Source organism: Rattus rattus, chromosome 1, assembly GCF_011064425.1.
Source record: "Rattus rattus isolate New Zealand chromosome 1, Rrattus_CSIRO_v1, whole genome shotgun sequence".
NCBI lineage: Eukaryota > Metazoa > Chordata > Mammalia > Rodentia > Muridae > Rattus > Rattus rattus.
In genome coordinates, this window is record NC_046154.1 from 11,286,231 (window position 1) to 11,304,453 (window position 18,223).

The following is an 18,223-nucleotide window of genomic DNA, read 5'->3' on the forward strand; positions in this document are numbered from 1 at the left end:
CGCACTTCCGGCTTCGTGGGACCAATGAGAGCGCCGCTTCGGTGTTCCCTGCGCTGGCGTCCGGGCCGAGGTTGTCTCCTGGAGGACTAGGGCCGTTTGGCCTTCACGGCCTGGTAAGCACCCAACCCAAGGACCTAGGAGACGCACCTTTGGGACCGTTAGCCCAACGCCCCGTATTTTGTCAAGCAAGGGAGAATGCACAATGGCTGGACCTATAGAGACCTTCGTAACGGTCCCCGGGGCCAGGTCTTCATAGTCAACTCTTGCCCTTTAGTTCTTGGAACCAAAAAGTTGGTAAAATTTCCAGTGACTTTGGTGCAGGTCAGTTCACCCTTTGGAGTGGCATGGGGTTTTCCTGTCTAGAGGCTTCTTGAGAGCAGGCGCCCATGAACTTAAAGGGAAGTGAGAGGCAATGCGGGAAAGCCGGCATTGAGACAGACTTTACCTCTTAATCATTTCCAAATTTGGGAAAGAGCATGCGCACACAGCCTTTGAGAACTAGGAAAGTAGCTGCTGAGTGGACTGTACTGAGTTACCAGGGAACTGAGTGGAGATAGGGCTATGCCAGCCCTTTGGAACCCAGATCGTGAGTCCCAAATATCGGATATTGAATTACACTGTTGGATTCTGGGTTTGCTTTGTTGGGATCATTCCTATTCTCTGGTTTTTCCCATTTGGGATTAGAAAGTCTGAAACTTATTTTGTATTTTACAGGAGCTCATGATTAAAAGACTTGGACTTTGAGACTCAGAACTTTTAAAAGTTGAAAATTTTAAAGACTGAGAATTTTGAAAATTGGCTTATGCTTGGTATTACAATGTTAACAGGAGACTTTGGAGACAAGGAATTGAAAGGTTATAGCTTACCGCGATGCCTTTGTGAGGTTAAAGATGGGGTGGGGGTGGGGATGGGGTAAGAGTTCATAGATAACTTTTAACTGCTAACTGTCATAGCCTAGAGTCATCTGAAAGGAAAACCTTGATTGAAGAATTGTCCAGCTCTGTGGCCATGTCTGTGTAAGGATGTCCTGTAAATTGTTAGAGGAGGGCCCAGCCCACTGGGCGACACCATTCCTGGCAGGTGGTCCTGGGCTGTATTAGCTTGCTGGGTACTGGGCATTGGCACTATAGAGGCAGAGGCAGGATGATACCTGTGAGTTCAGGGCCAGACTGGTCTACAGAGTGAGTTCAAGCCAGGAGGCAGCATTCCTCAGTACTGTCTGCTTCATGTTTCTCCTAGAGCTGGTGCCCCAATTCCATCAGTGATGGATTGACCTGGAAGTAAAGGGCAAAAGAACTTTTCCTCCCCAATTGCTTTTGGTCAGAGTGTTGTGTCACAGCAGCCGAGGGAGGCTCAGACTCACTTAGGTCAACTTATGTGTTCTACAAAATAATTGGTTGTAGTGATACGGAAGACTGTTGTAACCCACAAAGAGATTCTCCTTATCCAAAAATCTCCACAATGCAAAGAATGGATACATTGATCTTGTTGAATGTAAGGTCTCAACCACTGTTTCCATGTGAAGCTTCACTTGGCTGAGATAAGTGATTTCTTTTGACTATGCCCACTTCGGCAGCTTTCGTCCGCTCAGATACTAACGTCCCTGGTTTCTAGGAACTGAGGTTTATAGAAAGTCAATATAACAATCTCGACAGTACTGTGTAAATCCTCACTTCTCCTTCGGATGAATTTGTTTGTAATGGAGAGCCTGTGGTAGCAGTTGACCAGCTCACTTCCTCGCTCGGTATGAAACTTTCTTCCATGATGGCTGGTTTTGGCCTGCTTCCTATGTGGCCAAGGTGTGCCGCTGACATTTCATGTAGAAATGGCAGCTAGGAGATCATCTTCTGAGATGCTTGACGGTATGTGGCGGTGCTGCTGGGGCAGACTCAGTCAGCCCAGGCGTGTAAATGAGGCATGAGACCAGCAGGACCCACAGGCAAGCTTCAGATTGTTGGCTTAGCATCTGACCTTGGGCAGGTCACTTTGGACAGCCAGATGAGCCCCATGCCAGAGAAAAGCACTGCAGGACAGAGCACAGAATCTAATAAGGTAGAGCAGAACTCAGGCAAGAAGGATGCTTTTAAAAACTTATTCCTTTAAAAGCTTAGACAAACAAGGACCGAATATATAAATGTTTGTTGATGGTGTTTCCCTGCAGTACTCTCTTATCCCCCTTCCCCATGAAAACCTTTCTTCCTAAGATATCCTGTCCTACTTCCATGACTTTGTTTTCTTTGTGGCTCAGAGGCTTTAATTAATGTTGCCTGCATAAGTGTGTGTGTGTGGGGGGGGGGGTTGAGCAAGAGCACCTTTCCAGTGCCTAAAACCAACGTGAAATCTGACTCCCTCTCTAGCAACCATTAACTGCCTATATGGAACACCTGGGGGGGTTGGCCTTATGAGCCCCTCCTCTACACATGATGATGGAATGTTGAGTGGCCCAGTCCTGTGCAAGTCCTATGCAGCTAACTACTGCTGCTGTGGAAGATTTGTGACACAGGGTCTCTCTCTTACATAGTTCCTAGAACTCATTGGGCTAGCCTCTGACTCACAGGAAACCACCTGTCTCCATCTCTGCCTCCTGAGTGTTAGAGTCTCATGTTTCTCAGGTGGGCCGGGAACAGGTTGAACTCCTGATCCTCCTCCTGCTTCCTCCTCTGGAGTGTCTGGGATTACCAGCCTGGGTGCCACCACCTGGGCATAGGCAGTGCTGGTGTCTGAGCAGGACTCTGCTGTGCTGGGCCAGCACTCCCCATGGGCTGCATCCCAGGAAGCCTCTTTCTATCCCATCCAAAGCCTCCTTTCCCCTCTCTAACACTCTGTCTCTGAGAGTTCTGCAGTAAGAGGAGCTGGGGCTCCTTACATAAACTGAGGTCATGCCATGTCTTCGCTTGAGGGGTGTGCAAGCATCTGACCTGGGTGGGGGCTTGGGAAGTGTTTTTACTCACCCGTGGATACCAGGCTGCCCACTGACAGCAGCACGGATAAGTAGTAAAGTTCAGGGGTGGTTTTCTCCTGTATGAGAAGCAAAGAGCACCATCAGGAAGAAATACCTTTGTCATTTAGCCAGTGGGGTTTGGTTTGGTTTGGGTTTGGTTTCTGTTGTTTCAACCAGGGTCTCACTGTGCTGCTCCGGCTGTCCTGGAACTCACTCTGTAAACCAGGCTGGATTCAGTCTCATACAGAGATCCACCTGCTTCTGCCTACCAAGTGCCGAAATTAAAGGGTGTGCTCAGCTTTGTTTGGGTTTTGATACAGTGTTTCTGTGTTGCCCAGGCTCACCCAAACCTAGCAGTCCTGCTCCCTCTGCTTCTCAAGTTCTACAGTCACAGGCACATGGGCTACAATACTCTTGTAGCATTTGTTGTCTTTTAATGTTTATTAAAATGGGTTTAGGGCCAGTGAGATGGCTTAGTGGATAAAGGTGCTTGCCACCAAACCTGATGACCTGAGTTCAATACTCCCTGGTAGAAGGAGGGCATCGGCTCCATAGACTTGTCCTCTGACCTCTACAAGCTTGCACAGCATGTGTTTCCAAATATACATCACACACACACACACACACACACACACACACACACACACACACACACTCACGCTATACTTTAAAAAATTTTTTAAAATGTAATGGTAGCTGGATGGTGGTGCATGCCATTTAATCCCTGCTCTTGAGAAGCAGAGGCAGGTGTAACTCTGAGTTCAAGGCCAGCCTGGTCTACAGAATGAGTTCCAGGACAGTCAGGGCTACACAGAGAAACCCTGTCTCAACCCCCTCCCACCCAAAAGAAGAGAAAAGTAACGGTTCTGCGTTTGTAACCAGGCGTTCAGAGTGAGATGCCAAAACTGCCACCGGTCAGACAGCTCACTGGGTAACACTGTTTGCTCCTGAGATGATAACCTGAATTGGATCCTCAGAGCCCACATAAAAGGGGAGAGGAGAGACCCAGCACCCGCAAGTTGTTCCCTGGCCCCCATTCAGATACTGTGGCGTGCATGCAATGACATGTAGACAAATTAGTGGACAAGAAGAAAAAAGCATACGCAGTCTGGTGCCAGAAGTGTTAACAGCCCAGAGCAGACTCCTTCACCAAAGGACGCCACACCAAATACGGCCAGCGTTGTCCTCAGAGTCAGAGGGGCCAGCTCCGCCTGAGTGAGCAGCACAAAGAGCCCTGCGAAGAGACGCGCCGCGGCTGTCAGGCTCTACTGCCTCACACGAGCTCCTTTTTGCTGTTTTGCTTTCCTGTCTTGGAACAGGTTCTTACTATGTAGCCCAGGCTAGTGTTCTTGCCTCCCTTTCTTGATCGCTGGGACTACAGGTGTGCGTAACTGTGCCTGGCCTCAGAAACATCATCTCTCAACATGAATTATTTTTATATTCATTAAGGAGAAAGAGAGAGATCACTCGGCAGGTAAGGGCAGGTGGATCTCTGAGTTCCAGGCCACCCTGTCCTGTCTGCAGAGTGAGTCCAGGACGGCCAGAGTTACACAGGTCTAGAAAAACCAAGAGAGAGAGAGAGAGAGAGAGAGAGAGAGAGAGAGAGAGAGAGAGAGAAGAGGAGAGGAGAGGAGAGGAGAGAGGAGAGGAGAGGAGGGAGAGGGAGATGGGGGCTAGGGGGTCAAAATTGAGAGCTGGGGGGGTTGGGGATTTAGCTCAGTGGTAGAGCACTTGCCTAGAAAGTGCAAGGCCCTGGGTTCAGTCCTCAGCTCTGAAAAAAAAAAAAAAAAAAATTGAGAGCTGGGGGGTGGGGCGGGGGCACAAGCAGCATGGCCAGTGTATGTGGCAGGACGTCAGAACACTACTGTGTGGAGTCCGTTCTCCTCCTGACTTTCACTTGGGCACCTGGAGTGGAACTCTGGTTGCCAGCCTTGTCCCGAAAGCCCCTTTCCCTGCTGAGCCAGCTTGCTGGCCCTACACAGCATATTGAACGAGTCATAAAATCTGGAGCTTTATAACTAAATAGAATGTTACAATTCAGGCATGGTGGCCCGAGCATGTGATTCCAGCATTGAGGGCCAAGAGGCAGGACAATTGCCATGACTCTGAGGACAGCTGGGATGCACAGCAGTAAGTTCAAGACCGTCCAGGGCTGGAGAGTCAAGCCTGATCTCAAAAAACCAGCACCCTAGGCAGGCAGCGTGGGGCACGCCTTTAATTCCAGCTCTCTGGAGGCACTTGTCTGGAGTTCAAGGCTAGCCTGGTCTACAGTACAGGACAGCCAGAGCTACACAGAAAAACCCTGTCTCCAAAAACAAAAAACAAAAAACTCAGACACCCCAACCGCACCACAAATATTAGGGGAAGAAAGGAGAAAAATAAATTTATTTGACTAGATTTGGCCTCAGGTTTCACATTCTGATTATAGGATTAATAAGGGTTGCCCAGGAAGTTTTTAAGATTCTCTTCATTTAAGTTATTTTTCTTTTCTTTTTTAATGATGCTGACGGTCAAACCCAGACATCATATATACTAGGTAAGCATTCTTCCATGGAGCTAGGACCCAGCCCACCGTCAGGGTTAACTGCTATACACTTACTTACCAAGTGAGAGCAGGGTGAAGACCATGTTACCAACCAGGTTGGCCAGGAGAGGCTGACTGCAGTACCGGGAGGATCTGGGCCTGAAAAGCAAACCACAGACTGATGGCCTTCATCCACCACTCACCACAGTATTCCCCCTCGTGCCCCTGGCAGCCTAATAATTAGCACTGTCAGTCAAAATGGAGGGATAATGCTTATTTTGTAATCCTAATTTGATGGTTTTGGTGAGAAAAACTTTGTAGAAGTTCTGACAGTTGGGAGTAAAGAACCGCGCTATACCTGCGGTATACCTGCGGTAGACCTGCATGCGCTATGCGTTTAGCACCAGCTCGGGCCTTCTCTTTTTGTTTGTTTGTTTGTTTGTTTGTTTGGAGCTGAGGACCGAACCCAGGTCCTTGTGCTTGCTAGGCAAGCGCTCTACCACTGAGCTAAATCCCCAACCCCGGGCCTTCTCTTTTTATCCCCACATCAATGGCTTCTCAGTTTTCAGATTTTCAGATTTATGTAGAACTTCCACATTTTTAAGATTGAGACTCACTTCGCTCGCTCAGTGGCAGTTGTCTCTAGCTTGCAGACTGAGCACCCGCCCTGAATCTGAAGTGGCATATCCGCTGAGAATGCAGTCGATTGAGTGTGCCTGCCCTGCCCTCGGCCCAGCAGACAGTAGGTCACATTAGGCCCTTGGGACTGGACTCTAGGGAATCCACCAATTGAGTCATTGATGGTGCCCTCACTGTCTCCCCTTTAACGGCCTCTTACACTGGAAGTAAATCTCTGTTAAAACGTAAACCGAATCTTCTCCGTTCCCTGCAACCTTTACCAAACTAAGATTTCCAAGTATGCGAAGAGGCGGGGCACACTGCGGTCAATAACAGGAGCAGAAACAATGGGGCAGGCGGCAGTTAGGCGGGTAACTCGGACCTCAGAGAGCATGCGCACCACACCCACAGGTAAGGCCCGCAGGGCTGAGACTTACCGAAGCAGCACGAAGAGCTGGAGGGTCAGGGTGCCCATCCCAAACAGGAACACTGCCACCTGGCTGCACGGGCACAGGGAGGCACACCTTTAGGACTTCAAAGAAGCAAGTTTGAATTCCGTTTTAAACTAAGCAAAGGTGGATTGCTAGCTCGCTGCTTTCCAGGGAACCGGCTCCTGTCTGTACCTCAGTAAGAAGCTAGTAGCTGCCGTTATTCAGCCCCAGCCGTGTACCGGGTGCCGCGGATCGCAGTCGCGAGGCGATCCGCAGAACCTTTGCCAGGATTCGGTCAATGTTACAAAACAACCGAAACAACGCACAAATTACAGTGGGAAGTGTTAACTCAAAGTAAGAATAAAGAGAAAAAACAAAACTACAAAAGTTAATATTTACAGTTAGATAAATATGAATTTCCTTCATACATTCTCTTATTTAATAGTCAAAGCTCTCTAAGGTAAGGACTATATCCTTGACTCACCAGAAAGAAACTCCGTGTATAGACCAGGCTAGCGTCAAACTCACAAAGATCTGCCTGCCTTCCTGTGTACTGGGATCAAAGATACGCAGTACACAGGTACACATGCATGCGTTCGTGTGCGCGCACACACACACACACACACTTTTTTTTTTTTTTTTTTTTTTTAGTTCTTTTTTTCGGAGCTGGGGACCGAACCCAGGGCCTTGCGCTTCGTAGGCAAGCGCTCTACCACTGAGCTAAATCCCCAACCCCCACATTTTTTTTAAAAAAAGATTAAGTCTTACTATGTTCCTCAGGTTGTTGTTGAACACCTGGGCTAACACAGTCTTTCTGCCTCAGGTTGCCAAACACTAGTACTAGAGGCACATGTCACCAGGCCTGGGGTCCCCATGTTAAAACTGCAGAAGCCAAGGCTCAGAAAATTTTGAGTTGTTCAAGGACAGACAGGGGCAGTAAATTCTTCTCGGTGCTGTCTCAGTGGCCTATAAGTAAAGCCATAAAATACTAGTCCACCCTCCGGGTGTTACTCACCCCAGTTGTTTTATTCATAGGGCTTAGGGCTGAATGACTGTAGGATGTTCACAGAAAACAATTACTGCACTTTCAGATGAGGCGCTAAAAGGATGCACACCTTCAAAGGCCACACGACTTAAAACACTTGACGCACCATCAGAACAAGATACAGAAAGCTACCCATTCAAAAGAAACAGAGGCGGTTGTGAGAGGTGGTCCGACCTGATGTGACGTTTGACAGTGGGCCAGTGTGGTCTGAGACCGGGCATCTGGAGATGAGAAAGAACAGCCCAGCAGTGTCCCAGCGCTCTTCAGACAGTTGTAACCACGGGTTAATGTTTGCATCACCGTGTCTTTTCATCTCAAAAGATGGGTGATTTAGAAGTAAATTTCAGTTAAACTTGAAGACTGCCCCAGGAAGCCGTGAACTTTTTGACATAACGCGCTGGGGAAGGGACACTTACAGCCTGAGCCGGTGCGACCTCGGCAGCCAGCAGTGCAGGTGATAGGCTGTGTGAACCAAACAAAAGTGAATCATGGCGACACGGGTCCCCGTAGCAGTGGCGTTCAGAACGGTTCTGAGATTCCACACCCATCCGTCACCTCCATGTTGGGGCAGGCCACGATGTAAGAGCTCACTGTCACTTAATTCTGTGGCTTGGAGGGTTGAGAGCCCAGCCGAGATGGCTGGATATCTGAGACAGTGTGACAAAGGACAAAGACTGCCTTCTGTCCACTGGGAGATCAGCTTCCACCAGCCTCCTCATTCCCCAGGGATGGAAGGGAACCCAAGCTCTCCAGCACATGGGGTGGGGCCAGGAGCACTTTGTTCTCTCTCTGCTTCCAGTCCCCAGGCAGTCGCTGGACTCCCTCCACACCTTATCTCCTTCTACTTTGCTCTCCCTTAGGGGACAGCATCTAGCACCTGACTTGGGTGTGTCTAGGACTGGCATGAGGGACCTTCCAACAAGTCCTGGAGAGCTTGCTCAGATGTTGGCAGGTGCCCTAGTCTCCCTATAGACTACAGTCCTGTGGAGATCCTGCCTCTTTTATAGCCCGGGTTGGCCTTGAACTCACAACTCTTCTGTTTCTCCAGCTTTGCAACAGGCACTTTGTATGGGCAGTGGATAGAGGTAAGGCTGGAGGGGTCAGGGTTAGCAAACCATAGCTTTGTAATGAAAAAGAAATGGGACCTCGAATCCCTTACTGTTTAACGACTCCTTTTCTTTTAGGGTATCTGACCGATGGCTGCATGCAAGGCAAGCACTCCCACTGAGCGCTAGCCCCAACTCCTAATGCAACTAACAGCAACTAACAAAACACTGACCGTTGGTGACTGGTCTCAGTTCCCGTCCAGCATTTAGCAGCTTCGCTGTGTCTTTTGTCTTTCGTTTTTATTGGTCAGTTGGCGTGTGTGTGTGTGTGTGTGTGTGTGTGTGTGTGTGTGTGTGTGTGTGTGTGTGAAGGTGCACGTGCGTGTGTGGGTGTGTGAGCATGTGGAAACCAGTGATCAATATCTGATGTCATCCTCAATAGCTGTCCTCCTTACCTTTTGAAATGGGGTCTCACACAGAACTCAGAGCTTGCTGATTGAGCTAGAACGGCTAGCTCTGCTTCTCTAGAGCTCAGATATAGTAGGCGTGCGTTCCCAGCTCAATGTGCGTGCATGCACAAGAGCGAGGGTGGGGAGTGTATGTGCGTGCAAATAGAAAACTGAGATTAGCGACAGGTGTCTTCCTCAACCCCTCCCACCTCATTCTAAGACAGGGTCTCTCAGTGAACCTGGGGATTGTGGTTTTGGAGAGACTGGCTAGCCAGAGATCCCTTGATAGCCAGCCTCCTGCCTCTGCCTGCCCGGCCCAGTGCTTACACAACAGACCTGTGCCCATTGTGCCTGGCTTGTTTATGCGGGCACTGGAAATGAAATTCAGTCCTCGTGATTGCGAGATTGACAAGCACCTTTGTTTGAGCCCAGCCCCTGTCATTTTGGGAGGTTTGAGGAGATTTTCTGAGATGAGACCTTGGTTGCTTGTCCAGGCTTCTCTTAGGTCCCTGCCTCACAGGCGGCTAGAACGCCCAGACTGTTTGGTTTGAGGGCCTCAGGCGTGCTCAGAGCCATCCCCACTGCCTGCCATAGTTTCTTCTCTTGTTTCTTCCAGAGCCATACGAATTACTGTTTGCTTGTTTTGCTGTGCAGGGGATCGAACACCTCATATGTGTTAGGCAAGCATCCCGTCCCTGGCTAAGTCCCCAGCTCTGTGAACTGCTTTATTAAAATTCCATCACAAACCCCGAGTGACATCCATCAGTAAATACTCACTTCTGCCTGAGACTGAGAACAGCCCGCAGGGCTGCTGGGCTACATCAAGTGCGTCTGCTCTCTCCTGGGCTTGCTGTGCGCAGGGCTACCTCCGACGGCCAGTCACATACCGAGAGGCAGGCGTGTTGTCTTCTCAGCTGGGGTACCAGCAGAGCAGTCTAGGGTTGAGGCAGCAGCAGAAGACGGGGACACCTCTGCTACAGTTTAGGTTTTGTCTGAGTGTTTCCTCAGAGACCGTGCTGAAAGCGTGGCGTCTAGTGAGGCTGTGCTGAGGTGACGGGCAGGTCCTTCAAGGAGAGGTGCCCAGTGGGAGGCAAAGAGGTCATGGGAGTGAATTAGTTTTCAGGCAAGCATTTTTTTGGTTTTTGGGGGTTTTTTTGTTTGTTTTTGTTTTATGGGGTAGGGTTTCTCTGTGAAGCTGTTCCTGGCTGTCCTAGAACTCACTCTGTAGTCCAGGCTGGCCTTGAACTCAATGAGATCCATCTGCCTCTGCCTCCCAAGTGCTGGGATTAAAGGTGCACTCCTTGTTTTAATGTTAGGCAACATCATAAGCCTGGCCCTTTCTTAAAAGGACTGGGTCACTTTCTCTTTCTCTACCATGTTGTGATGTAGCCAGTGTGCTACTTTCTTAGGCCAATGGAATCTCTTTTCTTTTTTTCTTTTTTCTTTTTTTCTTCTATTTATTTGGAATCTCTTTTCTTGAAAATGTACCCAGCCTTAGCCACTCATGGTGCCATACGTGTAATCCCAGCACTTGGAATGGAAAGGCAAGAAGATCAGGAGTTCAAAGTTAGCCTAGTAGCCAGTTTGAGGCCAACCTGAGCTAAGAGACCTTGTCTCTGTCTCCTCCTGTGTCCCTCTCCCAAGTTCTGGAATTAGATATATGCTATCCACTAGCATGTTTTTGTTTGTTTTCAAGACAGGGTTTCTCTGAGTGGCCCTGCCTATCCTGGAACCCCTTCTGTAGACCAGGCTGGCCTCAAACTCAGAAATCCACCTGTCTCTGCCTCCCCACGTGCTGGGATTAAAGGCGTGGGTCAGCACTGCCTGGCTTTCGTATGTTATTATGTTAGTATAACAACAGAAAACACCTCTATGATAGCCTCAAAGTACTAGGCTCAAAACTTAACACGGTATCTTTTCTGTCCTATTCTTCTGGGCAAATCAAATCATAGGAAGAGAGAGGTGCATCCCGTTCCTTTCTGGGAGGAACTGCATACTTGAGAAAGTGAAGGGCAGAGCGTGAAGCCCGTTCTGCAGTTCATCTCAATCAGTGAAGCCAAGTGTTTGTCCACCTGTCTGCAGGGAGAGCCTGGTGACATCAAGAGATCTGTCAATGAGCTGCGTCCTTTCTCCTTTGTAGACAACAACATCGGCATCAGAGGACTCCATTTAGATCAGCCACGGCAACTTCTCCCCATGGACTCATCCAAGAAGACAGAGGTGGTTCTCCTGGCCTGCGGTTCTTTTAACCCAATCACCAACATGCACCTCAGGCTGTTTGAGCTGGCCAAGGACTATCTGAACGCTACAGGTAGGTGCAATGCCCCAGCTAATTTAAAGTCCGTGTCCATGTGAATGCCTCATCCTGGGCACAAGCACGTTGTCCTGTTTCCAGGCACAGGGATTTACCAAAAACGGTTAATGTGGTCAGTGAGGTGGCTCAGCGGATAAGGGTGCTTGCTGCCAAGTACGTAACAGGAAGGCATCAATAACGCCCGGTGAGGGTGTGTGCGTCCCAGCACGTGGAAGTCTGAGGCAGGTGGATCTCTATGAGTTTCAGACCAGCCTGGTCTATATAGCAAGTTCCAGGACAGCTATGACTGCTCAGTGAGACCTTGTATCAGGAAAGTAAATAAATAAATAGGAGGAGGAGGAAGAAGAAGAGGAGGAGGAGGAGGAGGAGGAGGAGGTGGAGGAGGAGGAGGAAGAGAAGGTGAAGGAGTAGGAAGAGGAAAAAGAGGAGGAAGAGGAGGAGGTGGAAGAGGAAGAAGAGGAGGAAGAGGTGGAGGAAGAGTAGGAGGAGGAGGAGGTGGAGGGGAAGAAGAAGAGGAGGAGGAGGAGGAGGAAGAGGAAGGGGGTGAGGCGCATATGAGGGAGCAGGGCTGGGCAGAGGCTCAGGCAGTAAAACTCATTTGATGTTGCCAAGCACCTAGAGGCGGCGAACCGGATTCCTGCCGCTGCCCTAGGTGGACAATACAGCCCGACTCAGGCTTTCCCCAGGGACAGCAACACCCACCAGCATTTTAAGTGTAAGCCGTGGAGGGAACTCAGCGTTAATGTGTAAGGGACAGAGGGCTTTAGTCGGGGACGATGAAGTTCTGAGGATGGCAGGGCTGAAGGTTGTGTGGCAGCCTGCATGAGCTCCACACTGCAGAACTCAGAAGAGTTCAAGTGATAACTTTTGTAATACGTTATTACAGTTTCTTTTCTAATTTAAACATGTTGACTTATTTACTTGTAAACCATGGTATCCTTGAGGAGGACAGAGGACAATTTGGAGACATCCGTTCTCCTCTCACCATGTGTGTCCCAGGGGTTAAGCTTGGGTCATCAGGCTTGATGGCACTCTCCTTTACCCATCATGCCTCTTGGCTAGCCATTCGTCACAGTTTCAGTTGCCTATTAAAGGGGGCGGGGCATTGTAACCGTAAAATCATATCGCTATTTCCTACCCATAAAATCCGATTTGTTACCCCTAATATCAAACATCGCGCTTTGTCCAGGAGAATACAAAGTTATCAAAGGCATCATCTCACCGGTCGGTGATGCATACAAGAAGAAAGGACTCATCCCAGCCCACCACCGAATCATCATGGCGGAACTTGCCACCAAGAATTCACACTGGGTGGAAGTGGACACTTGGGAAAGCCTTCAGAAGGAGTGGGTGGAGACCGTGAAGGTGCTCAGGTAACTGGTGCAGTCTGACTGTGCAGGACTGTGAGGTTGTCACCAAGGGTCTGAGTCACCGTTCTCTTGTTGTGAAGAGACACCATGACCAAGGCAACACTTACAAAGAAGGCGTTTAACCGGGCGGCTGGCTTACAGTTTCAGAGGTTTAGCCATCCTGACAGGGAGCAAGGCGGCACACCTCATGTTGGAGCAGTAGCTCAGAGCTACATCCTGGTCAGCAGGGCAAGAGAGACCCAGGGCTTGGCATGGTCTTTGAAACCTCAAAACCGGCCCCCAGTGACACACTTGCTCCTACAAGGCCACACCTCCTAATCCTTCTAATCCTTTCAAATAGGGCCTCTCCCTGATGCCTAAGCATTCAAATATCTGAGCCCTTGGGGCCATTGTTATTCACACCACCACACCAAGGCCGCCCAGCAGGGCCCCTGAGCCCTTGTGTCTTTGAGCTGAGGTGAGATGTTGACTTGTCTGTTCCTCAGATATATCCATCCATCCCTGTCAGAGATTAGGGGAAGCTGGGCTGGCTTTTCTGCCTGGAGGGGAAAAGACAGAGCTGCTGGAGGATTTTGCAGTCACCAGCCTTCCTAGGTGTGGAAGAGGGGAGGAGATGCTTAAAGAGGGTGGTACCCCAACAGACAGCGATCATTTAAAAGGGCCAGGTCCCACAGCCCAGAGACACTCCCTGAAGCCATCTCTGGGGCAGGCTTCAGAAGCAATCTGAGATGTGCTGTGACAGTTGTCAGTCTGTGACACCAGGCTCTTCTGTCTTCTGTGCCTTTAGTCATTCACTCTGTTATATTAAGTCAGATGATGTGAAAACTCCTGCCAGCCAACCCCCCAGACTTAATACTGTCTGAGCGTTCTTTGTTCTTGGGATTTGTTCAGGGAAGTGCGCTGGATGTTCTGAAGAGGCCGCTCTGCCCCACACCCCTCAGAGCCATGCAAGCCATGTGCTCCCTCGCTTTCTCTCTCTCTCTCTCTGCTTCTCTTTAAAAGAAAAAAAAACTTTATTTTTTAAAGATTTGCTTATTATATGCTATGTGGGTACACTGTAGCTGTCCTCAGACACACCAGAAGGGGGCATCGGATCCTATTACAGATGGCTATGTGCTTCTTAACCTTAAAGAAGTTCCTCTCCAGGTTTTAAAGGGAAAATGCTCCTTCCGTCTAAGGCCCCAGCATGTGTAGCTCTCTACATATTTATTGTTTCTGTCTAAGGCTCTAACACACACACCCACACACACACACACACCACACCACACACACACACACCACACCACACACACACACACACACACACACACATGCACACACCATGCACACATGCACACACCACACACACATGCACACACACATACCACACACACCACACACACACACATGCACACACACACACACACACACACACACACCACACACACACACACACACCACACCACACACACACACACACACACACACACACCACACACATCACACCACACACATGCACACACACACACACCACACACACACACACAACACACCACACACACACACACACACAACACACCACACACACACATATACCATACACACAATAACACACACACACACACACACACACACACACACACACACACACGCCCCTCCCTCATGAACCACATCTTCTGAGGGACTCACGTGTCTTATTCTGGACCCACCGCTGTTGCTGTTTTGGCTGTTTCTGTTTTTAATAATTATCTTATCATACTCAATAAGGAGGAATGTCAGGCAGAGCTCGCCTAGAGTCCAGCCCAACCTTGTGTGTGCTTCCAGGAGCGCACAGGAGGCTACCCAGACCTCTGTGCTCAGACTTGAGACCAATCCCGTGAAGGGAGTACTGTGTGACCATCTCCTTATAATCTGGAGGGTGAAATGGGCTACTCTGTGAAAAACCTGTAGCTGATGTCTGTTCTTAGGATTCTCGGGGGTCAGAGTAGGACCCCCTCTGGGCACTTTGATTGAGTGCAGTATGTTAGAAACCCAAGGCATCGGAGTGGCCCTTGCACAGCCAGAAGAGGACCTGACCTGCTCCCTCTGCCCTCTGTGGCTGTTGGCATCTGCAGACACCACTGGAGCTTGAGCCGTGGGCTATGATGGCTGCTGCAGAGAGACTGGCTTCCGTCTCCCAGGACTGCCAGAGAGTTTTACCCACAGACTCTCAGCCACACTGGAAGGTGACATAAGTGTAGGGTAGGATGGGGCGTTGATCTAGAAGACGGCAGCTACCTGTGACATATAAGGACTCCCTTTTCAGTCGACAGGAAAAGCAATCTCCCTGCTGCTGGTAAAGAGTTCTCCCATGGGAGGCCATGATCTCGTTTCAGCCCCACTCTCCCCTCAGTCCTCATGGTGCCCTTATCCCCAGCACATTCAGTTTGGCTGTTGAGGGGGGAGGGATTAAGGGTGAGAGGGGCCAACCACTGGGTCTCGAGGTACGGTCCACATTGCTCTGGTGGCTTGCACTGATGTACCGCAGTGAGCCTTTGCTGCCAGCCCCGTTCCTGCAGGGTTGCTCTCCCTGAAGGCCCCAGACCCTTGTCCCTTCAGTCTCTCTCCTTGCCATGTGCTTCCGCACTGCAAGATCAGGCCATGGTCTTTAGTGGTCAAGGGTGTAGGCTCTGGACCCGACCGTCGGATAAAAATCCCGGCTCTGTTGTTCTGTGGGCAGTTTAATCAGCAGCTCTCTCAGTGGGCTGACAAACACTGACAGACACTGACGGTGGCACCTGGTCACTCTGTTGGGTGTGGGACACTTCCAGTGTCAGGACTCTGCTGGTGGTGGACCCGAGGCCTCAAGTCTCATCTACCCCCATGTCGAGGGCAGTGCTTCTCCCAAGAGAAGCTGAGAAGAGTGCATACAACGGTTAAGGGAGTAAGTAGTTATGCTAGCTCCTACTGTTGCAACACACACACAACACACACACAACACACACACAACACACACAACACACACACATACCACACATGCATTCACACACACACCACACACACACACATACACACACATACACACACACATACCACACGTGCATTCACACACACACACACCACACACACACACACACACACACAAACACACACATACACACACACACACACACAACACACACATACACACACACACATACACAGCACACACATACCACACGTGCATTCACACACACACACACAACACACTACTTCAGAGGGCACTCTGACATTAAAGAATGTTCTCTTGGGTTGTCATTTTGTAGACACCATCAGGAGAAGCTGGCAACTGGCAGCCGCAGTCACCCGCAAAGCTCACCTGTGCTGGAAAGGCCTGGGCGGAAGAGGAAGTGGGCTGATCAAAAGCAAGATTCTAGCCCACAGAAGCCCCAAGAACCCAAACCAACAGGTTTGTGATGTTCTACCAAGACTCCAAAAATTGCTCAGATTCCATAGTAGAGACGCCATTGGGGTTTTTATTTCTTATTCCATATCTGCTGGGTCCCTGGTGATGTTAGGAGGGAAGGGGGGAGGGGGGGGGGGAGGGAGGGAGAGAGGGAGGGAGGGAGGCAGGCTGGCAGGCAGGCAGGCAGGCAGGCAGGCAGGCTGGAGTAAAAACACCAAATCTACTTCTCTTGCACACACAGTCACTTTAATACGGGTGATCACTAAGAAAAGAAACCCTTACACTGTGTTTGACTCTTCCTCCGAGGTGTGCCCAGGGTGAAATTGCTGTGTGGCGCAGACTTGCTGGAGTCCTTCAGCGTGCCCAACTTGTGGAAGATGGAGGACATCACGCAAATCGTGGCCAACTTTGGGCTCATCTGTGTCACTCGGGCTGGCAGTGACGCTCAGAAATTCATCTACGAGTCCGACGTGCTGTGGCGACACCAGAGCAACATCCATCTGGTGACCGAGTGGATCACCAATGACATCTCATCCACCAAGATCCGCAGAGCGCTCAGGAGGGGCCAGAGCATCCGCTACTTGGTGCCGGACCTCGTCCAAGAGTACATCGAGGAGCATGATCTGTACAACTCTGAGAGCGAAGACCGGAATGCCGGGGTCACCCTGGCGCCTCTGCAGAGGAACACCGCGGAGGCCAAACACAACCATTCCACCCGATGACACCCCGCGACGTCCGATGTTCCTCTCCAGGCCCAAAACAATTGGTGTTAGTAACTCAGGGAAGGACTTGCCATCCTGTTTTATAAACTGAAATTTAAAGGTTTGATTAAAAAAACCAACAGGGAATTAAGATCAGTTACTGAGATGAATGTTCTAAATAAGACCATATAAAAAAAGGATGCAATACACCTTTAAAATAACAGCTCCTTCACTAAAATGAGATGTCAATGATGCTTTCTCTAAATACATTTTTCAAGAAAGGACCCAGTGCTGTGCTCTACCACTCAAGAGGCCGGAGACATAGTTCCGAGGTTAAGAGCACGGACTGCCCTTCCAGAGCATTCAGATTCAGCTCCCAGCACCTGCAAGGCAGCTCACAACTGTCTGTAACTCCAGTCCCAGGGGATCCGATGCACTCTCTGTCCCCTATGGGCTGTAGGCCACAAATGGTGCATAGACAGACATACAGGCAAAAGATACATACATACACACACTTACAGATACACGCACAGGTACACACAGACACATACACACTCACACACGCACAGATACACACACACACACACACACACACACACACACACACACACACAGAAGAACCTCACTTTAACCAGACTCCATGATGGCCACCTGCAGCCCCAGCTGCACCAGGAGCTGACGTAGGAGAATCACTTTGAACCCAGGAGTCTGAGATGACCCTAGACAACATGGACCCTTTCTGAAAACAAAAACAAAACAGAATCCTAGCTCTAGTCATGAAGAGAGCTGTTCATGGCTGGTGCCAGCCATCTTTATCCAGAGTAGAAGAAGGAAGAAATTCTTTACGACGTGACCTTGGCTGGGCATGCAGCTCGGTCGGTAGAGTATTGGCCCGCAGGCCCGAGGCCCTGGGTTAGATCCCCGGAGCCACATTGACTGGGCTCGGCAGTGCACACCTGTGATCCTGGCACTCAGGAGATCGAAGCAGAAGGGTCAAAAGCTCGAGGTCATCCTTGACAACCAGCAAGTTTGAGGCCGTCAAGAGATGCCAAAGACCCCTTCTCTAAATTAAACAAATAAATAAATGACCCTGTAAAATGCACCACGACGGCCACCCTCTGGTTGTTTTTAAGACAAAACCCCAATCGTTCGGTTTTACCAAATGAAGACTCAGGAGCCAGATGCTGGGTGAAAGCCCGTTAGCTCAGAGAGGCGGAGAGCGCACCCAGCTGACCTCAACTGAGGACATCCCAGAAGAGCCAGGTCCCCTCCACACAGTCTAAACCCTTCAAACCAAATGTCCCTCCTTCCTACTTCCTGTTCGTCTCTCTATCCTTCCTCCTGACTTCCTCTCCCTCCCTATGGTTTATGGTTTTTTTTC

General features: G+C 49.8%; 1 protein-coding gene across 3 annotated transcripts; it reads left to right on the plus strand.

The window, feature by feature from the left end:
• Positions 1-17: 17 nt before the first annotated feature.
• On the plus strand, positions 18-17,944 carry Nmnat1 (nicotinamide nucleotide adenylyltransferase 1). Of its 3 annotated transcripts, none has more exons than XM_032894408.1 (5): positions 18-113; positions 11,195-11,365; positions 12,558-12,741; positions 16,002-16,144; positions 16,448-17,944. In XM_032894408.1, exons 2-5 carry the CDS (start codon positions 11,251-11,253, stop codon positions 16,861-16,863), a joined length of 858 nt encoding a protein of 285 aa, XP_032750299.1. In that variant the 5' UTR covers positions 18-113; positions 11,195-11,250; the 3' UTR covers positions 16,864-17,944. The 3 variants fall into 3 exon arrangements, with proteins under 3 accessions (XP_032750299.1, XP_032750307.1, XP_032750290.1); XM_032894416.1 differs by lacking the exon at positions 18-113 and adding an exon at positions 122-321; XM_032894399.1 differs by lacking the exon at positions 18-113 and adding an exon at positions 1,741-1,862.
• Positions 17,945-18,223: the final 279 nt, after the last annotated feature.

Coding starts and splice junctions, on each gene's coding strand:
- Nmnat1 (XM_032894399.1), top strand. CDS start 1,826: ATGGCAGCTAGGAGATCATCTTCTGAGATGCTTGACG. Junction 11,366..12,557: donor GGACTATCTGAACGCTACAG/GTAGGTGCAATG, acceptor CGCTTTGTCCAG/GAGAATACAAAGTTATCAAA. Junction 16,145..16,447: donor CCAAGAACCCAAACCAACAG/GTTTGTGATGTT, acceptor TCTTCCTCCGAG/GTGTGCCCAGGGTGAAATTG.